General features: G+C 45.0%; 1 protein-coding gene across 1 annotated transcript in view; it reads right to left on the minus strand.

The window, feature by feature from the left end:
• Positions 1 to 9,223: 9,223 nt before the first annotated feature.
• The window catches only part of LOC146355986 (uncharacterized), a 62,662-nt gene continuing 52,282 nt past the window's right edge, over positions 9,224 to 19,603 (minus strand). Inside the window, exons 7-9 of the mRNA XM_084829991.1 lie at positions 16,242 to 16,354; positions 10,751 to 10,821; positions 9,224 to 9,263 (exon numbers count right to left, since the gene is read on the minus strand). Coding sequence (XP_084686117.1) covers positions 9,224 to 9,263; positions 10,751 to 10,821; positions 16,242 to 16,354 — 224 coding nt within the window. The remainder of the gene's footprint in view (positions 9,264 to 10,750; positions 10,822 to 16,241; positions 16,355 to 19,603) is intronic.

Below are 19,603 nucleotides of genomic sequence, written 5' to 3' on the forward strand. Positions count from 1 at the left end.
TTTGATCAAGTAACCTCCATTGTAGACCATGGGAATGCTGTAGACATCATATACCTCAACTTCAGCAAAGCTTTTGACAAAGTGCCCCATGATATCCTGATAAGCAAACTAGCTCAAAGTGGGCTAGATGAAACAACCATCCGGTGGATCCACAGTTGGCTACAGAATTGGACTCAAAGAGTGCTTATCAATGGGAACTTCTCAAACTGGGGAGAGGTAACGAGTGGGGTACCGCAGGGCTCAGTCCTGGGCCCAGTAATCTTCAACATTTTTATTAATGACTTGGAGGAGGAGGTGCAGGGAATGCTGATCAAATTTGCAGATGACACAAAATTGGGCGGGATAGCTAATACTTTGGAAGACAGAAACAAAATTCAAAGTGATCTGGATAGACTGGAGCGCTGGGCAGAAAACAACAGAATGACATTTAATAGGGATAAATGCCAAGTTCTGCACCTAGGAAAAAGAAACCAAATGCACAGTTATAAGATGGGGGATACTTGGCTCAACCACACTACAAGTGAGAAGGATCTTGGAATTGTCGTCGATCACAAGCTGAATATGAGCCAACAATGTGATGTGGCTGCAAAAAAGGCCAATGCTCTTTTGGGCTGCATTCATAGAAGCATAGCTTCCAAATGCCGGGAAGTACTAGTTCCCCTCTACTCAGCACTGGTTAGGCCTCATCTGGAGTACTGTGTCCAGTTCTGGGCACCACACTTGAAGAAGGATGCAGACAAACCGGAGAGGGTTCAGAGGAGGGCAACAAAGATGATCAGGGGACTGGAAGCAAAGCCCTATGAAGAGAGACTGAAAGAACTGGGCATGTTTAGCCTTGAGAAGAGAAGACTGAGGGGAGATATGATAGCACTCTTCAAGTACTTTAAAGGTTGTCACAGAGAAGAAGGCCAGGATCTCTTCTTGATCATCCCAGAGTGCAGGACACGGAATAATGGGCTCAAGTTCCAGGAAGCCAGATTCCGGCTGAACATCAGGAAAAACTTCCTGACTATAAGAGCAATACGACAATGGAACCAATTACCTGGGGAGGTGGTGGGCTCTCCCACACTGGAGGCCTTCAAGATGAGGCTGGACAGCCATTTGTCAGGGATGCTCTGACTTGGATTCCTGCATTGAGCAGGGGGTTGGACTCGATGGCCTTGTAGGCCCCTTCCAACCCTATTATTCTATGAGTGTATGATTCCCCTTCAGTATCTGTCCTTCCAATGAGCAGTCAGGGTTGATTTCCTTTAGGATGGACTGATTTGACCTCCTTGCAGTCCAGGGGACTCGTAAGAGTCTTCTCCAGCACCACAGTTCGAAAGCATCAATTCTTCGGCGCTCAGCCTTCCTTATAGTCCAGCTCTCACAGCCATACGTTACTACTGGGAAAACCATAGCTTTGATTATGCAGACCTTTGTCGGCAAGGTGATGTCTCTGCTTCTTACTATGCTGTCTAGGTTTGCCACAGCTTTCCTCCCAAGGAGCAAGCGTCTTTTAATTTCATGGCTACAGTCACCATCTGCGGTGATCTTGGAGCCCAAGAAAATAAAATCTGTCACTGCTTCCATTTCTTCCCCTTCTATATGCCAGGAAGTGATGGGGCCAGATGCCATGATCTTCGTTTTTTTAATGTTGAGTTTCAAACCAGCTTTTGCACTCTCCACTTTCACCCTCAACAAGAGGCTCTTTAGAACCTCTTCGCTTTCTGCCATTAGGGCGGTATCGTCTGTGTACCTGAGGTGGTTGATAATTCTCCCAGCAATCTTAATTCCGAGCTGTGATTCATCCAACCCGGCGTTTCTCATGATGTACTCTGCATATAAGTTAAATAAGCAGGGCGACAATATGCAGCCTTGTTGTACTCCTTTCCCAATTTTGAACCAATCGGTTGTTCCATGTCTGGTTCTTACTGTTGCTTCTTGACCCTCGTACAGGTTTCTCAGGAGACAGGTAAGGTGGTCTGGTACTCCCATCTCTTTCAGAATTTGCCAGAGTTTGTTGTGATCCACACAATCAAAGGCTTTAGTGTAGTCAATGAAGCAGAAATAGACGTTTTTCTGGAATTCTCTTTCTTTCTCCCATGATCCAGCGAATGTTGGTGATTTGATCTCTAGTTCCTCTGCCTCTTCGAAACCCAGCTTGTACTTCCGGTAGTTCTCGGTTCACATACTGCTGAAGCCTAGCTTGTAGGATTTTGAGCATCACCTTGCTGGCATGTGAAATGAGCGCAATTGTACGGTAGTTTGAACACTCTTTGGCATTGCCCTTCTTTGGGATTGGAATGTAAACTGACCTTTTCCAGTCTTGCGGCCATTGTTGAGTGTTCCAAATTTGTTGGCATATTGAATGCAGCACTTTAACAGCATCATCTTTTAGGATTTTCAATAGCTCAGCTGGAAGACTGTCATCTCCGCTAGCTTTGTTGTTAATAATGCTTCCTAAGGCCCACTTGACTTCACTCTCGAGGATGTCCGGCTCAGGTTCAGTGACCGCACTCTCATGGCTATCAGGGACATTAAGATCTTTCCTGTATAGTTCTTCTGTGTATTCTTTCCACCTCTTCTTAATCTCATCTGCTTCTCTTAAATCCCTGCCTTCTTTGTCCTTTATCATGCCCGTCTTTGCACAAAACGTTCCCCTGATAGCTCCAATTTTCTTGAAGAGATCTCTAGTCTTGCCCATTCTGTTGTTTTCTTCAATTTCTTTGCATTGTTCACTTAAAAAGGACTTTTTGTCTCTCCTTGCTATTCTCTGGAACTCTGCATTCAGTTGGGTATATCTTCCCCTTTCTCCTTTGCTTTTCGCTTCCTTTCTTTCCTCAGCTACTGTAAAGCCTCATCAGACAGCCACTTTGCTTTCTTGCATTTCTTTTTCTTTGGGATAGATTGAGTTGCTTCCTCCTGAACAATGTTACGGACCTCCATCCATAGTTCCTCAGGCACTCTGTCTATCAGGTCTAATCCCTGAAATCTATTCCTCACCTCCACTGTATATTCATAAGGAATATGATTTAGGTCATACCTGAATGGTTTAGTGGTTTTCCCTACGTTCTTCAATTTAAGCTGAAATTTTGCAACAAGAAGCTCATGATCTGAGCCACAGTCAGCTCCAGGTCTTGTTTTTACTGACTGTATAGAGCTTCTCCATCTTTGGCTGCAAAGGACATAATCAATCTGATTTCGATATTGGCCATCTGGTGATGTCCATGTGTAGCGCCACCTCTTGTGCTGTTGGAAAAGAGTGTTTGCTATGATCAGCGTGTTCTCTTGGCAAAACTCTATTAGCCTTTGTCCTGCTTCATTTTGTACACCAAGGCCATGCTTGCCTGTTATCCCGGTGGTTTCTTGACTTCCTACTTTAGCATTCCAATCCCCTATGATGAAGAGGACATCTTTTTTTGGTGTTAGTTCTAGAAGGTGTTGCAGGTCTTCATAGAACCGATCAATCTCAGCTTCTTCGGCCTCAGTGGTTGGGCATAGACTTGAATTACTGTGATGTTGAATGGTTTGCCTTGGATTTGTACTGAGATCATTCTGTCGTTTTTGAGATGGTACCCCATGTACTGCTTTTCCCAGCTGTGAGAGCTGGACTATAAGGAAGGCTGAGCGCCGAAGAATTAATGCATTCGAACTGTGGTGCTGGAGAAGACTCTTACAAGTCCCCTGGACTGCAAGGAGGTCCAGTCAGTCAATCCTAAAGGAAATCAACCCTGACTGCTCATTGGAAGGACAGATACTGAAGCTCAAATATTTTGGCCACCTAATGCGAAGAGAAAACTCCCTGGAAAAGACCCTGATGCTGGGAAAGACTGAAGGCAAAAGGAGAAGGGGACGGCAGAGGATGAGATGGCTAGATAGCATCACCGATGCAATGAATATGAACTTGAGCACACTCCAGGAGAGAGCGGAGGACAGGAAGGCCTGGCGTGCTATGGTCCATGGGGTCATGAAGAATCGGACACGACTTAACGACTGAACAACATAACTGCTTTTCCCACCCTTTTATTAACTATGAGTGCTATTTCTTCTAAGGGATTCTTGTCCACAGTAGTAGATATGATTGTCACCTGAATTAAATTCGCCCATGCTTGTCCATTTTAGTTCGCTGATTCCCAAGATGTCGATGTTCAATCTTGCCATCTCATGTTTGACCACCTCCAGCTTACCTTGATTCATTGACCTTACATTCCAGGTTCCTAAACAATATTGTTCTTTACAGCATCGGATTTTCTTTTCACCACCAGACACATCCACAGCTGAGTGTCCTTTCGGCTTTGGCCCAGCCGCTTCATTCTTTCTGGCGCTACTTGGAAATACCCTCTGCTCTTCCCCAGTAGTATATTGGACACCTTCTGACCTGAGGGGCTCATCTTCCGGCGTCCTATCTTTTAGCCTTGTGATACGTTCCATGGGGTTTTCTTGGCAAGAATACTGGAGTGGGTTGCCATTTCCTTCTCCAGTGGACCACATTTTGTCAGAACTCTCTGCCATGACCTGTCCGTCTTGGGTGGCCCTGCACGGCATAGCTTATGGCTTCACTGAGTTACACAAGCCCCTTCGCCACAACAAGGCAGTGATCCATGAAGGGGACATGCTTCCATAGAACCAGCTAATTTGTTTTGTTTTATACACAATTTTGAAACCAAGAAAGCTATAGGGCCATCCACTAGGAGAACCTTCTAACTCCACATGAAATTATGAAATAAATGTTTTTATTTTTAACCGGTAGCCATCTAAAGGCTTTGTTTCTGTTGCCTTTGGAAGTGCCTCCTTGGGCCCTCAGGGTTTGGGAGAGGGAAGCAGCTCCCTGAAGAGAAACAGTCTGCTTTTCTTATTCAAGAGACTTCAGGGGAAAAAAGCCAGGAAGGCCCTCCTCAGCTAGCGGAGAGCTCCTTTGTCTCTGCCCAGACACCTCTGTTTGGGGTGGGGGTGGGGGTCCATTTCTGGATCTTTTGGTTCCCTCACCAGACAGCTCACCACTTCTTCTGTTTCTAAAGGGCGGTGGGGAGAGTCTGAGACAGTTAACCTCTTGGTATAATAAGATACACCTGCCTCAGGTTATAACAACACTGTTTCGAAGTTGGTGGACTGCACCCCACAGACTCAAACAGACTCTGCCTTCCAAACAAACCTAAGTTTCATTTAAACAAAGCATTTTTCACAGAGCACTCTCAGGCTGCAGCCTCTCTCTCGTCAGGCCAGAAACAGTGGGTGTTGCCCTCAACCATTTTCTGGTTTCTCCCAGGAAGCACGAGCCACTCAGGCTGAATCCAGCAGTTCTAGCACGTTGTTACAAACACAGAATCTTGGACTGGTTTACAACTTTGAGGGGCAGGGCAGGATTCACGCAACTCACCAACTTTGGGGACACACTCTGGGGTTGAGATAATCACGATCCAACTCACCATAGCATCTGTGGTTCCTGCCCACTCTGTAGTGGTTACACATTGTTCAACATAGGCCACCTTTACACCTTGTTTTTTTAGCACGATCATTCTTTTTTAATCACTGGTTTTCGCTGGAGCTATAAATGATGCTGCTATCTCACAACTTCCCCTCCCTCTTCCTGTGTTATCTGTTGTTGTTGTTGTTGCTGTTGTTCAGTCATGTCTGACTCTTCGTGACCCCATGGACCATAGCACGCCAGGCCTTCCAGTCCTCTGCTCTCTCCCGGAGTGTGCTCAAGTTAATTGTGTTATCTGAGAATGGGGAAAACCTGGCATTTTCTGTGCTTGCAACTGAAATCGCCATTTCCCCTCCTGTGCATTTCCCCTTTAGCGCTTTGTGTGGGTGTGTGCTGGGGGTGTTTCTGGGTGGTGTTGAATAACATTGTCATGACAACAAACCAGTGGGAGGATGGGGGCAGGTCACTGACCATGCTTCCAGTGACCGTTTCTGCTAGGGATGGCTTGGTGCATTGACTGTATGCAAGTCCATTTGTGGATTTCTTACCTTTGTAGTTGGGAACCCGGAAATTGGTATACCCTTCAAACTCAGTAGTGCAAGCAACATACTGCATTTCATTCCATCACACACTGACATATTTAGCAGAGAAGGACCAGCACAGCCAGCAACCTTGGGGTAAGCCACCAAAAAGACTCTCTCTCCCTTGCCACAATGTTGGAGGAAGGAGGGGGGCAGGGGACCATCTCCCATAGCCCACTTCCCTGGTCACTAGAAGGGCTTCTGACTTCCACCCTGCTGTGAAGGAGTGGAGGGACAGGCGGAGCCATCAATCATGTTACAGGAACCAATGATCAGCTTTCTGTCTCGATTTTTCTGTGCAGCCATGAAAAAGGTGTAGAGCAGAGGGAAGCTCTATGAGAGATGCCTGTAAACAGGGCCAGTCTAAATCCTGGAAAGGATCTGGAATCAAAAGGACGGGTTGGTAATGGGATAAAATTTCAGGTCTGAAGTGAGCCACGAAATAGCCTCACTCTGTAACCTTAACCCTTGTTATATCAGGACTGGATGAAAAGCAAGAGATTCATTACCTCCTGTGGTTGAGTGAGCTTTATGCTACACTTCCAGGCTTCTACATTCCTCTTTAATACATGTTTATCCTGTTACTCAGGTCACATTTTGGGGGTTCCAGTATGCTGGGAACAGAGGCCTAGTGAAGCTATGGAATAGAATGGATGAAAAATGTTGGTCAAGAGGAAAGGTTGGCACATGGCTTGGTTCACAAAGCAAACCTGGCTTTCTTGAGAGCAGATATCTGCCTGGATTCTGTTATGCAAGAAAGACAGGGAATAGTAATGCTGATAAAACTGAAAGACAGGACTAGACAATGGACCAGTTTGGAAGAAGATGCAAAGTGTGGTACTCCCAATGTCCAGCCACTCTGGGTGAACTTCATGGGTCTCGCAAGTATCCTAGTACTCCAGTACTGCTTCCTCTTAGGACTCTTAGCGCAGCAATCAGGAGGTATTGTGCAGATGTCTATTTTCTTCCTTAATGGATTTCATGTGTTATGAAAAATGACAGGAGGAGTGGTGGGAAAACATGGGAGGGTTACAATTAGAAGATCATGATGTCTGGACACACATACCAGTAAACATCTGTGAATGTGGCAAGGCGATGGCATCATAAAAGCCTCATCTGGAAACACCCTTGGATTTGAAAACAGGCCAGTTCCTAAAACAATAGAATATTGTTTTTGTAGGTTTCTGCTCACCAACATGTCATTCTCCAATCCAGAACGGAATTTTTTGTTGAGGAAGAAGGGATTTGACATCTACCTTCTTCAGTTTTGAAGGCTGTTTGTGGCCATATGTCTTTCTGAGCTGGCTTTCTGGGGCTGGATGCCTAACTCCTGAGCACCTCAGAATAAATTTATTTTTGTATGTTTAGAAAAACATACAAGTCAGGAAATGGAGACTAATAAACAATTATTTCTCTGTTCTGAAGGAGGAGCCACAAAACTCTTCCATCCTCTCATTTCAAATGCATTTAAAATAAAAAGGTGTCCCCAACCAGTCATGTCCGACTCTAGGGTGCGGTGCTCATCCCCGTTTCTAAGCCGAAGAGCCAGCGCTGTCCAAAGACCCTTCCGTGGTCATGTGGCCGGCATGACTGAACACCGAGGTGCACGGAACGCTGTTACCTTTCCCGCCGAGGCGGTACCTATTTATCTACTTGCAATTTCTTGCTTTCGAACTGCTAGGTTGGCAGAAGCTGGGACTGAAGACGGGAGCTCACTCCGTCACGCAGCACTCGGGTCTCAAACTGCTGACCTGCCGACCTTCCAGTCTGCAGTTCAGCGTCTTAACCACTAAGCCACCGCGGCCCCGTGCATTTAAAATACAATCCAATAAAATAGAGAAGTGCTTCTAAGGAGGAGCAAAGGTGTATACAATCCACTCCCCCAATTAGCTGCCACTTATCTGCTGCATCTCTGGGCCACCGCAGGCCTCAAAGGAAATGGCCCAGTCTTGAAATGGCTGCCAGATGTTTGTCCATCACAGGCTGGGATCAGCTGCTCCTGCTGCTGTCATATCCTGTAGTTTCTGGTTCCCAGTGGCAGAGCAAAGCTGTTACAAGCCTCCTCCAAGGCTTCAGACATCTCAACTGTCACAAAGAACGCATTGCTTTCTTTGAAACAGCCACAGCAACACAGTGGATTTCCAAGTGGTCATTGGAATGCATTAAACTCAGACCAGTTGGTTGCTTTGTTTAGGGCCTTCTGAATGACAGCTGAAACTCACTGAGAGGACTGGTGAAGCCTGAACGGTGATCTCTGTGAAACATCAGAATAGATGTTCTACTGTCAATCAGAGGCACTCACAGGGAGACAGCCCAAGACCAGTGGTGTGGTTGCATACACACACACTGCCACTTTCTCGGTCACTATCTAGGCACAATGTAAAATTCATACTTCTTGGGGGGTCTACATATGTACATGCAACAGCCGTGTGAGGTTGTTGTTGTTCAGTCGTTCAGTCATGTCCGACTCTTCGTGACCCCATGGACCATAGCACGCCAGGCCTTCCTGTCCTCCGCTCTCTCCCGGAGTGTGCTCAAGTTCATATTAATTGCATCCATGATGCTATCTAGCCATCTCATCCTCTGCCGTCCCCTTCTCCTTTTGCCTTCAACCTTTCCCAGCATCAGGGTCTTTTCCAGGGAGTTTTCTCTTCGCATTAGGTGGCCAAAATATTTGAGCTTCAGTTTCAGTATCTGTCCTTCCAATGAGCAGTCAGGGTTGATTTCCTTTAGGATGGACTGATTTGACCTCCTTGCAGTCCAGGGGACTCGTAAGAGAATTATTAATTTTACAATAACTCTAACTCTAGATTTGAGAGGGTAGAGTCAGGAGAAAAAGCGATGAAGAGGGAAAAACCTGCAGGCCCAGAACTAGAAGAAGGACCAAATAGAGTGGGAAAAGCCACCAGTGCAGTTCAGCCAGAATATACGACGGAGCGGACAGGATGGGGAGCGTTGCAAAAGGGTAAAGGAGAACCATCCAAGGGGATGCAAGAGAGCTGGGAAGCCCAATGGCAGGTGTTCCTGAAGACACTGCAGCCCCTTCACACAGGAGGGGAAAAGCCAGTGATGGCAGAGACAGCCCCTTTGGAAGATGCCAAGACCTTTCTGGCCTCCTTCGAGCAAGTGGCCAAGGCCGGTGGCCTAGAGGGGAGTGGGCAGCTTGGCTCCTGCCAGCACTGAGAGGGGAAGCAGAACAGGCCTTTCGAAGCCTGGAAGCCAGAGATCAGGAGGACTATGGGAAAGTGAAGGCCGCCATCTTGCGAGCGGAAGCCCTGAGAATGGAGGCACAGCGCCAGCACTTCAGGCAATTCCGCTGCCAGGAAGTTGAAGACCCGCGAAGGATTCACAGCCAGCTCCAGGAGTTTTGCCGCTAGTGGCTGAAGCTGGAGAGACTTAGGGCTTTATCACACCAGGCTAAAAATTCTGCAGTTTACTGGGACTTCTGCTTCTGTAATCTTTGTGGGATCAGATTGGGTCCTTTCCATGTGGCTTTAAAAAAACACCTAAGCGTTTCAATGCGATGTATGTGTTTCATTATGAAGGTGGCGGTGTTGTTTTATTTGCAATAAAAGCTACTTTAAACTGTACACCCTCATTTATGTTGAGTCCCTGGCCGGAGAAGGGAAAATGCCAGACTTTCCTCCTCAGGGAAAACAATGCATTAGAGCTCACAAAGAGCGGGAGGTTCCCTGGAGGAGGGCCGCGTCGCGTCGTGTACAGGACCCGCAAACTTCTGTGAGTAAGCAATCTCCATAGCAGGATAAAAGCCCGGTGTGAAGGAGCCCACAGCAAGGAGCAGATCCTGGAGCAGTTCCTGGCCAGCCTGCCATTGGAACTCCAGGGCTGGATCTGAGCAGGAGGGCTGGACACCTGTTCTCAGGCTGTGGCCCTGGCGGAGGACTTCCAAATTAGCCGGCAAGAGGCCCAGATAGGGAAGTTTTAATATTTAATGTTTAATTTTAGCCATGTTCCTCTGTTCTGAGTGGGGTCACCCTTCCTGTTTCAGGGGCCAATGAAAGCAGAGGAAGAGCTATTCAAGTCTACAAAGGGACAGATCTACAAAGAAGCCATGCAAAACGGGGATGTGATCAATGTGCTGGTTAATAATCACTGAGTTATTAAAAAACAACAACAACAAAGAATCTTGTGGCCGCTTAAAGACTAACAAATTTATTCTGGCATAAACTTTCATGGATAATGTCCACTTCAGTGTTCTGCCTTTTTATGTTTGTGGGATGCTCAGGCTGATTAATAAGCGGGGCAGTCTTGAGGTACAGGAAATGTTGGCAAAGGAGCTTGTTGTACAGAGGATTGAAACAGCTGCACCAGCTGAATTTCCCTCTTCAGTGCCACTATGGAAGGTACAGGGTAATTGGCCTCTTTTTGCATCTGGTCAAAGGTGTCAGATGCAATAATCTCTGCAAACAAGAATCTTACTACAAGACATAGCAGTAGTGTAAGGGAAAAACTGGAGGCTAAAATTTCAGGGTGCCTGGTATTGGATACTTAGGCACACTTACTTTAAACAGCCTCAGCTTGGCCCTGATGTTGTAGGTGAGATTCCTTTGGGGACTGAGATAGAGTGTTCACATTCACTCAGTTTTACGTATATTCTACAAATTAGGACTAAAACAAAGACATACGCTAAATGTATTTATTAAAGAAAGACAAAGTTTAACAGGCACACAAACCTTCCACTCAGCAACAAAGCAAAGATAAGGCATACTCATACACTGTACCACTCACACTTGTCCTTTACCTGCAAGGAGATCCTCCTTTTTCTGGCAAAGATTTGGAACTTTCTTCACAATACAGGACCTCATAGAGGCCCTGCAACCAGGAGAAAGACACCCTTGTTCCATTATGCATGAACTTAAAATACTCTTTCAAACTTGGGGCCGATCTACACTGCGCCCGCCATTGCAATGAATTCGGTGTCCCGTCGGGTTAAAAGCTCTTGCATTAAAACGTGATTATTCACACTCACCCATTTTCCTCGTTGCAATGCTTCATCGAATGTGCAAGCTCGGTTCACACTCAAGCACTGTGTTGTTTTCCTGCGTGCGCTTGTCTGATATCGGATGCGAAGTGGGGTCGGCCCTGCTCAGTAGTTGGATGGGCAACCACCTGGGAATCAGGCTTCCTGCACTTAGGAGGAAATCAAAGGAAGCCTTCAAATGAGACTAAGTTTTGCCCCTCCTATCCCCCCCCCCCCCCCGCTCCTGATGTGTATTTTTTTAAATTAAGGAGTTGTCCTCGCAGAATCGGGGCTTCTCCGCAATGTTTTTTTTCTAATTGAGGCATAAGCTTCGAAACTGTGAAGCTTGATTGTGACTTCTTAGAATAATATTCTAGGAGCTCCTCAGCAAAATTATTCAGATAAGCTGTGCATGAGGTTTGCTGCTAGATGAAAACAAAGTTTCTTAGAATAACTCAGCTGCACATACTGAGGGGTAATTCATCCTGTAAAGGAAACAGCTATGAACAATGCCAAGGAAGGAATACTAAGAGGGAGTTCCTGGCTACCTTCCTGTATGATGATGAGGTGTAATGGGGGGCAGGAGTCCTTGAGCGGTTATAAGGAACAGGGGAGTTCAGCAGAGGCATCTTTTCTCACTGCTGAATCACAGGTTCCCTGTACCAAAATTTCCTCTTGACTACAACTCTTAAAGAGAGTTATTTTGGCGTCTTCCTTGTTTAGTTTTGGGTTGACCATTAAAACCATTTTGTTCCGTCTGGCATTTAAGTGATTTTCAATGTAGTTTTGCTCTCTGTTTATAAAAATGACATTTCTCTTGTTTTTATTTATTATTGTATATATTATTATATATATTAATAATATATTATTATTAAGTTTTATGTTTTAATTTTCATGTTGTGTGTGTGTTGGGGGGGTGCTTTTGGGGCCAAAAGGTAATGCATAACAAATTATATAAATAAAGGATGCACTTGGTTCCCCTTCTAAAATCCACTTTCCACCTTTCGCAGGCAATGGAAATAAATGCCGAAGTGATGCGAGTGTATTGCTTTCTTCTGAAGAACAGGAAATGGACAAAACTGGTGTGAAAGAGGTATGTGACATTCTGGTGAGTCAGTTTATGTGCAAGGTTGGAGGTATATGGGAGTCAGAGTGACACATACGTTCTAACAGCTGCCCTGCCCGCACAGTGGATTAATGAGTGTAAAATTAATAATTCTGGGTTTCAGGGTGAGTGTGTGATATTTTGCCCTAACACTCTTTCTTCTACAACAAACTTTGAAGTGGAGGGGGTGGTTGTCCTTTTTCCTGTTTGCAGGAACCAATGGATCTCAAGCAGGGGTGTCATAAGTAGCCGGCCTACTTGGGCACGGGCCCCAGAACTTTTTTGAGCTGTGCCCTGGATCTTTTGAGCTGTCCTAACTGCCTTTTTTTTTTTTAATTTTCCCATTGACTTGCATTGGAAAACAAAAATGGTCATAACATTTTTAGTTTGTATGGTAAATACATGATATTTTGAGGCTTGGTAGTCCCCATGGAACTGATTGAATCCCAATTTCAGGCAGTTAGGTCCAGCGACTTTTGTGCGAGTCACAGGTAAAATTTACTATTTTCAAGAAAATGTGTCAAAGAGCTATATTTTTTTTGTGCTTCCACATATGTGCATGGAATTTGGGTACCTGGAAGCCCCTATAGAGATGACTGAGCCTGCCAAAGTTCAGACAGTTAGGTCTAGTGGCTTTTGTGCTAGCCACAGGTTAGCGAGCAAATTTGCTTTTTCCAAGAAAATCTGTCAAAGTAAAGAGCTATAATTTTTTTTGTGCTTCCACATAAATTCATAGAATTTGGGGACCTAGCAGGCCCTATGGAGCTGACTAAACCTACAAAATTCAGACAGCTAGGTCTGGTGGTTTTTGCGATAGCCATGCATAAAGTTTCCTTTTCTCAAAGTCTAAAACAAAAAGTAAAAACTGTCAAGTCACCCAGGGGATTAGAGATCCTAATCAGAAGGTGTTTAAGGTGACCATTAGGAGGTCACTATCCCTAATCTCTGGTGTAGGGTTTTTTTGAGGTGCAAAAAACCTCTATCCCCCTACTTTGCTTTTCTGCTGTTACATGCCCACTGTTGTGAGCTTGCCTGCAATGAAATTTTGAAGAGGGAGAAGGAAGGGAAGAAAGAGCTCCATGTGAAATACTGGTATTTTGCACAGCATCTGCTTTTACTGCCCCAAACTTGAACCTCTGGCTTCTGCAGAAGTTTAGTAGCTTCAGTACAGCAAAGGATCCAATCAGTCTCCACAAACTTTTTCTCCCCCTCCACTTTAATTTCTCCTAAATAGCTGTAGGATTCAAATAATCCCAAAGGGAGGGTTGGGACTATGTGGTGTCATCAGTGAGAAAATGCTGGGGCTTTTAAATAGGTTCTACAGTTTTAAAAAAGCTAGAAAAAGCCCTCAGCCACCTCACCTCATAAAGTTCATTTAAGTACGTGCAATCCTTACAAATCTTTCTCAGCCTCCTAAATTCCTCTGAAGTACCACCTCTCTGAAAGGAGCCACTTGGCTTAGGGAATTCTGTCTACCCGCCCACCCCCATGCACATTTCCAATCACCATTCTTTCTTTTCTTCTCCCCTCCCCTCCCCTGTTCTTTATTTCTCTTCGTTATTCCACCCAGAGCATCTCTTGGGGAATTCTTAAAGAGAATTCTCTTCAGTGGACAAGAAAAGTTCTGAACTGTAACTGACTTTATAAAACAGAGAAGAGGGTTGGTTTTTCTCCTTCTCACTCAAGCAAGTCTTGGAGAAAAGTGGGTTCACATGGTTGCTGAGAAACAAAACTGGGGCTGTTCTGTTTGTCAGTTGCCATTACCCAGCAATAGGAAGGGCTGCAGCTCAGTGGCAGAGCACGTGCCTGGTGTGCGGAAGGCCCCGAGTTCAATCCCCAGCATCTCCAGGTAGGGCTAGGAAAGAATGCTGCCTGAAGCCCTGGAGAGCCACTGCTGCCAGTCAGCATCAACAATACTGCGCTAGATGGACCCAGGGTCTGACTCAATATAAGGCAGCTTCCTGTGTTCCTCTGAACAGAAAGCTTTAATAAAAATAGGAGTTTGGGGTTTGTTTTTTAAGTGGAGGGGAGATAAATATTGCTAATTTATGCAATCTATGTATGCCTACTGAGAAGTCCCTTTATGTTTAATGAGGCTTACCCTCAGGAAAGTGCACATAGGATTCCAGCACAAGTTACTTTTGCAGGGAGGTTTGTACCTTGATGTTCTGCATGTTTACTCAGAAATAAGTCCTGAGTTGTGAGCATGGTACTGCAGGCTTAATGCAGTGCCTACCCAATTCCGTCTAATGAATTGATGACCCTTCCAGTTCAGTCCTATGCATGTTTTGTCATTTGTGGGTTTGGGGTGTTGGGTTTTTTTGCATGAACTCTAGCTTCAGTGGTGAGGGAAAGGCACTTAGTGCATGTTCAGAATTTCTCCATAACTTAGCCCTAGTTTTGAAAACAGACTCATTGGCTGAATCCTGGTGAAGTCTTGGCACAGGTGAAGTATGGGGAGGAAGATACAGTGAGAGCTTGTGCATAACATGGAGGTAGAGAGGAGTTGCACAAAACAAGACATCTGTTTTTATGAAGAGTTGCTGGAGGATGGTAGGATAAGGAGGCATGGTTGCATGGAGGGGAATAGAATTGGTAGGGGGAGAACGCAAGTGCTCAGTGGTGAAAGAAAAGCATTATTCACATGCTCAGAGGCACTCTATATTTAAGAACATAAGAAGAGCCATGTTGCATCAGACCAAGGTCTATCCAGTCCAGCATTCTGTTCACACAGTGGCCAACCAGATGCCCATTGGAAACCCACAAGCTGGACATGAGTGCAATAGCACCTTCCTACCCATGTTCCCCTGCTGCTAACATTGGTGAAATGTAAATAAATTCTAATAATTCTAAATTAGAATGCATGTATATCCTTCAGAAACTTTGCAGGTTTCTTGCCTCGGGGACACCTCTAATCACCTGTGCATTTTCATCAAATTTACCCCAAAAACTATTGGGGAAGGGGTGAATGGAAGGGAAAGCAAATCACTCCCTCCCTCAAACTGGAGAACTCCCCTTCCACATGAACTGCTGCACCTATCCTTCTGAAACCTTGCTGGTTTCTTACTTAGGGACAACTGTAGGCTGTCTGTGATTTTCAGAACAATGGTCCACAAGGAACATAGGGAGGTAAGTATGTCTTCTTTTGGAGACCTCAAAATGTCAAGGCCACCTTTGCACAAAAACCCTTGGGGCTATCATTCTAAAATGTGTCAGACATGATCTCCTCTGATGGGGTAATGAATCCTGAAATTCTTATCCAGTTTTTCCAAGGAATAAAAAAAATGTTATTGGCAGTTCCCTTTAAAAGAAAATATAAACCCTGCACCTATTTTTCTGACATTGGGCAGGTGTAATCCCCTTCTAGGGGGCTACTACACCTGAAATTATCCAGTTCTGACCAAGAGAAAAAACTTACAGTTTTTTTTTCTAATTTCCCATGGTAGTCAACAGGAAGCATAAAGACTCATTTTTCCAAACCTTGAGTCAGGTTTGGTGCTGAGCTGAAGTGGTCTGACTACAAATTGGCCAGAGCAGAAGCAGGATGTTTTCCAAAACACTGAATCAGGGTCTCAGTTGAAGTGGAGTGGGGGGTCAGTGCACACTTCTTATGTATGTATGTATTCTATACACACATGCAAGCACACTGCATGCACGCACCACACAGACACACATATATATATTAGACGTGCGCTTAGACACGTGTGTGTGTATGCGCAAATTTGTGTTATGGGCCTGTGTCCCGGATCTTTTAAGACCCCAGAAACACCCCTGATCTCAAGGAAACTAGCCTGTCCTTGCACACAGTCAGGTGGAGTCTGACCGAGCCACACCAACAGACCATAATCTGGCAAGTTCTGCAGAAGGATGGTGGGGATGTAGATTCTTTGGGTAAGGAGCTCTTCTGCTCAGGTCCACTGAAGATCAGCCAATCTGATTCTGTAGAACTGAAAAGAGTTGCTAGAAAGAGGGATCCTTTTACAAATTCTAAATACATATATCTGAAAACAATATGATGTAAATAGGTTTTATTCCATTCCTGATTTCGTTGACTGAAACATAGACCAAATGCTGAGAAGATGTATGGAGAAGGAATGATAGGTGCTGTAGCTGAGTCGGATAGTGAACACCACTCCTTACCTCCTTTCCCAGTTAGCTTTGCCTCACCTTTCCTTCCGTTGGCTCCTGCCTCCTCTCATTCTCCATTCCTTCAGCCCCTACCCTCTTCACTGCCGCAGCTGAGACTGCTGAGCAGGGCAAACTTTGCCTCTTTCTGTAGTCTGAAATATGTTTATTGTTTGGTAAGGAAATAGGTCCAAGATAAGTGAGCCCTATTGTGGCTCCCCACCAAATAGGATTCAGTGGGCCAGTTCACATGACACAACAGCCCATCATGGGTTACTTTACCCATTGTGAATATGCAAGCCCTGCCCAGGGATTGCCATGGCTTGTTGCATTGTCTGAACCCGAGCTGCAGGGGTTATTTGAAGGTTAAACAACCCTAAAACAGATCGTGGGTTATGAAAGAGTTTTTGAAGCTTCACATTGTATTTATTTAATTTCTATACCACCCAATAGCCGAAGCTCTGTGGGTGGTTCACAAAAATTAATACCACAGAGTGCAGCATAAAACATTATAAAATATGAAAGCTTAAAAGCACACTATAACAGTACAACCAGAATAAAACCTAGCAGCAATGCAGAGATTTAAAATACAGATTTAAAACACCAGAACTAAAAGATTAGGAAGCTAAAATGCTAAAATACTGGGAGAACAAAAAGGTCTTCACCTGGTGCCGGAAGGAGAACAACGTAGGTGCCAGGCAAACCTCTCTAGGGAGCTCATAGCCAGGGGGCCACAGCAGAAAAGGCCCTCTTCTTGGTAGCCACCCGCCTCACTTCCTTTGGTGGGGGCTCCTGGAGAAGGACCCCTGAGGATGAGAATGACACCCGGTGTCTGAGTTTGTACCACTCGACAAGCTACAGCTGTTGGCAAGTCATAAACTTTACACTTCCATAATGTGAATACGTTTGCCTGATGATTCTTGTGCATCAAGCTGCTGTTGAAGACACAGGACTAATTCCAAAACATGGCAGCCCTACTCGCAGCTGAACTAGTAAGCCTTTTTATGGCCTAGCAACATCACTATCATCAATTGGTTCAAAATTGGGAAAGGAGTATGACAAGGCTGTATATTGTCGCCCTGTTTATTTAATTTATATGCAGAGTATATCTTGAGAAACACCGGGTTGGATGAATCACAGGTCGGAATTAAGATTGCCGGAAGAATTATCAACAACCTCAGATATGCAGACGATACCACCCTAATGACAGAAAGCGAAGAGGATCTAAAGAGCCTCTTGTGGAGGGTGAAAGAGGAGAGTGCAAAAGCTGGTTTGAAACTCAACATTAAAAAAACTAAGATCATGGCATCTGGCCCCATCACTTCCTGGCATATAGAAGGGGAAGAAATGGAAGCAGTGACAGATTTTATTTTCTTGGGCTCCAAGATCACCGCAGACGGCGACTGTAGCCATGAAATTAAAAGACGCTTGTTCCTTGGGAGGAAAGCTATAGCACACCTAGACAGCATAGTAAGAAGCAGAGACATCACCTTGCCGACAAAGATTTGTATAATCAAACCTATGGTTTTCCCAGTAGTAATGTATGGCTGTGAGAGCTGGACTATAAGGAAGGCTGAGCGCCGAAGAATTGATGCTTTCGAACTGTGGTGCTGGAGAAGACTCCTACGAGTCCCCTGGACTGCAAGGAGGTCCAATCAGTCAATCCTAAAGGAAATCAACCCTGAGTGCTCATTGGAAGGACAGATACTGAAGCTGAAGCTCCAATATTTTGGCCACCAAATGCGAAGAGAAAACTGCCTGGAAAAGACCCTGATGCTGAGAAAGATTGAAGGCAAAAGGAGAAGGGGACAGCAGAGGATGAGATGGCTAGATAGCATCACTGATGCAATGAATATGAACTTGAGCACGCTCTGGGAGAGAGTGGAGGACAGGAAGGCCTGGTGTGCTATGGTCCATGGGGTCACAAAGAGTCGGATACGACTTAACGACTGAACAACAACAATATCACTAGTTTTATTGAACCATCAGTATACCACCCTGAGCTATTTTGAGGAAAGAGGGGATAAAAATGCAATAGCTCATAATAATACTGCGACTTGTTAAGAGGAATGCAGTGGGCAAATTTTAGTGTGTTTTTGTTGTTTCAAATCACCACAATTTCAGCAGAATATATACAGTTTTTATTGATTAAAGAAAAAACATATTCTCGCTGTATTCTCTCTCTCCAACCACCAAAATCTCTCAATTCCAAAACAGGAATGTTCAGAACAAAATGTATCCTCCCTCCATAAGTGGAGAGGCAGCAGTGGAGTAAACATCTAATGCGCACGTCTTTACTAATGTGAACCCTGGAAATTGTGATCTCTAACAAGAAATCTTATCCCAAGGGGTTACACTCCCAATGGAGATGGACTAGCAGTTCTTGTTTCCAACTGAAGGTGGGTGGGGGGGTCATGCCACCAAAATGGTGGTTAGCGAATACAAATTGGATTTCCCTTTTTTTTTAAACCTTTATCATTTCTCTCCTTAGGGTGATAATGACAACATTCCTTCCTATAAGCAATTTTGAAATCCAGAACTCCATGGCTGCAGAGATTTGGCAGTGTTATATCCACCCTGCCCATAAAGTAGAACCAAAGGCAGACATTCAAGTTCTTTCAGACTCTCATCTTTATGATGGAAAAAAAAATTAAAAATTTTAAATTATCTGTAAATTGTTCCTGTACTAGCAGGGAAAAAATAAATATTCCCTACAGTGATCCCCAAAATGAAGATTGGGAGGGATGTGTGGCTAACACATTTTCCCTCATTGTAAATGGGGAGAGCTGAGGTTGGAAGAGTTACTTACAATGAGCCAGTTTGGATGACACAACAGTCCATCGTGGGCTAATTAACCCTCGGGGGGCCTCAGAGCATGCCATGCACTATTACACTTATGGAACCCCTGACTAGGGGATGTCATGAGTTCATAGAATCATAGAATAGTAGGGTTGGAAGGGGCCTACAAGGCCATCGAGTCCAACCCTCTGCTCAATGCAGGAATCCAAGTCAGAGCATCCCTGACAGATGGCTGTCCAGCCTCATCTTGAACGCCTCCAGTGTGGGAGGGCCAACCACCTCCCCAGGTCATTGGTTCCATTGTCGTATTGCTCTAACAGTCAGGAAGTTTTTCCTGATGTTCAGCTGGAATCTGGCTTCCTGTAACTTGAGCCCAAGTTGTCGTGTGGTGTGAATCCAGCTGGGGAGGTTTATTCAAGGATTAAACAACCCTCACATTATTTAACTCTCAAATAACCCTCCCCAACCTAGCTGGGTTTGCATAACATAACAACAGAAGGCAACCCCTAGTCAGGGGTTGCATATTCATGATGACAGGCACCATGCAGTGGGCTGCTGCGCTGTCTGAACCACATCAATGACAGTCTCACCCAGTCAATTTATTC

This window comes from Heloderma suspectum, chromosome 2 (assembly GCF_057233095.1).
Source record: "Heloderma suspectum isolate Gila_16-S chromosome 2, 16-S_ref, whole genome shotgun sequence".
NCBI classification, from domain to species: Eukaryota; Metazoa; Chordata; class Lepidosauria; order Squamata; family Helodermatidae; genus Heloderma; species Heloderma suspectum.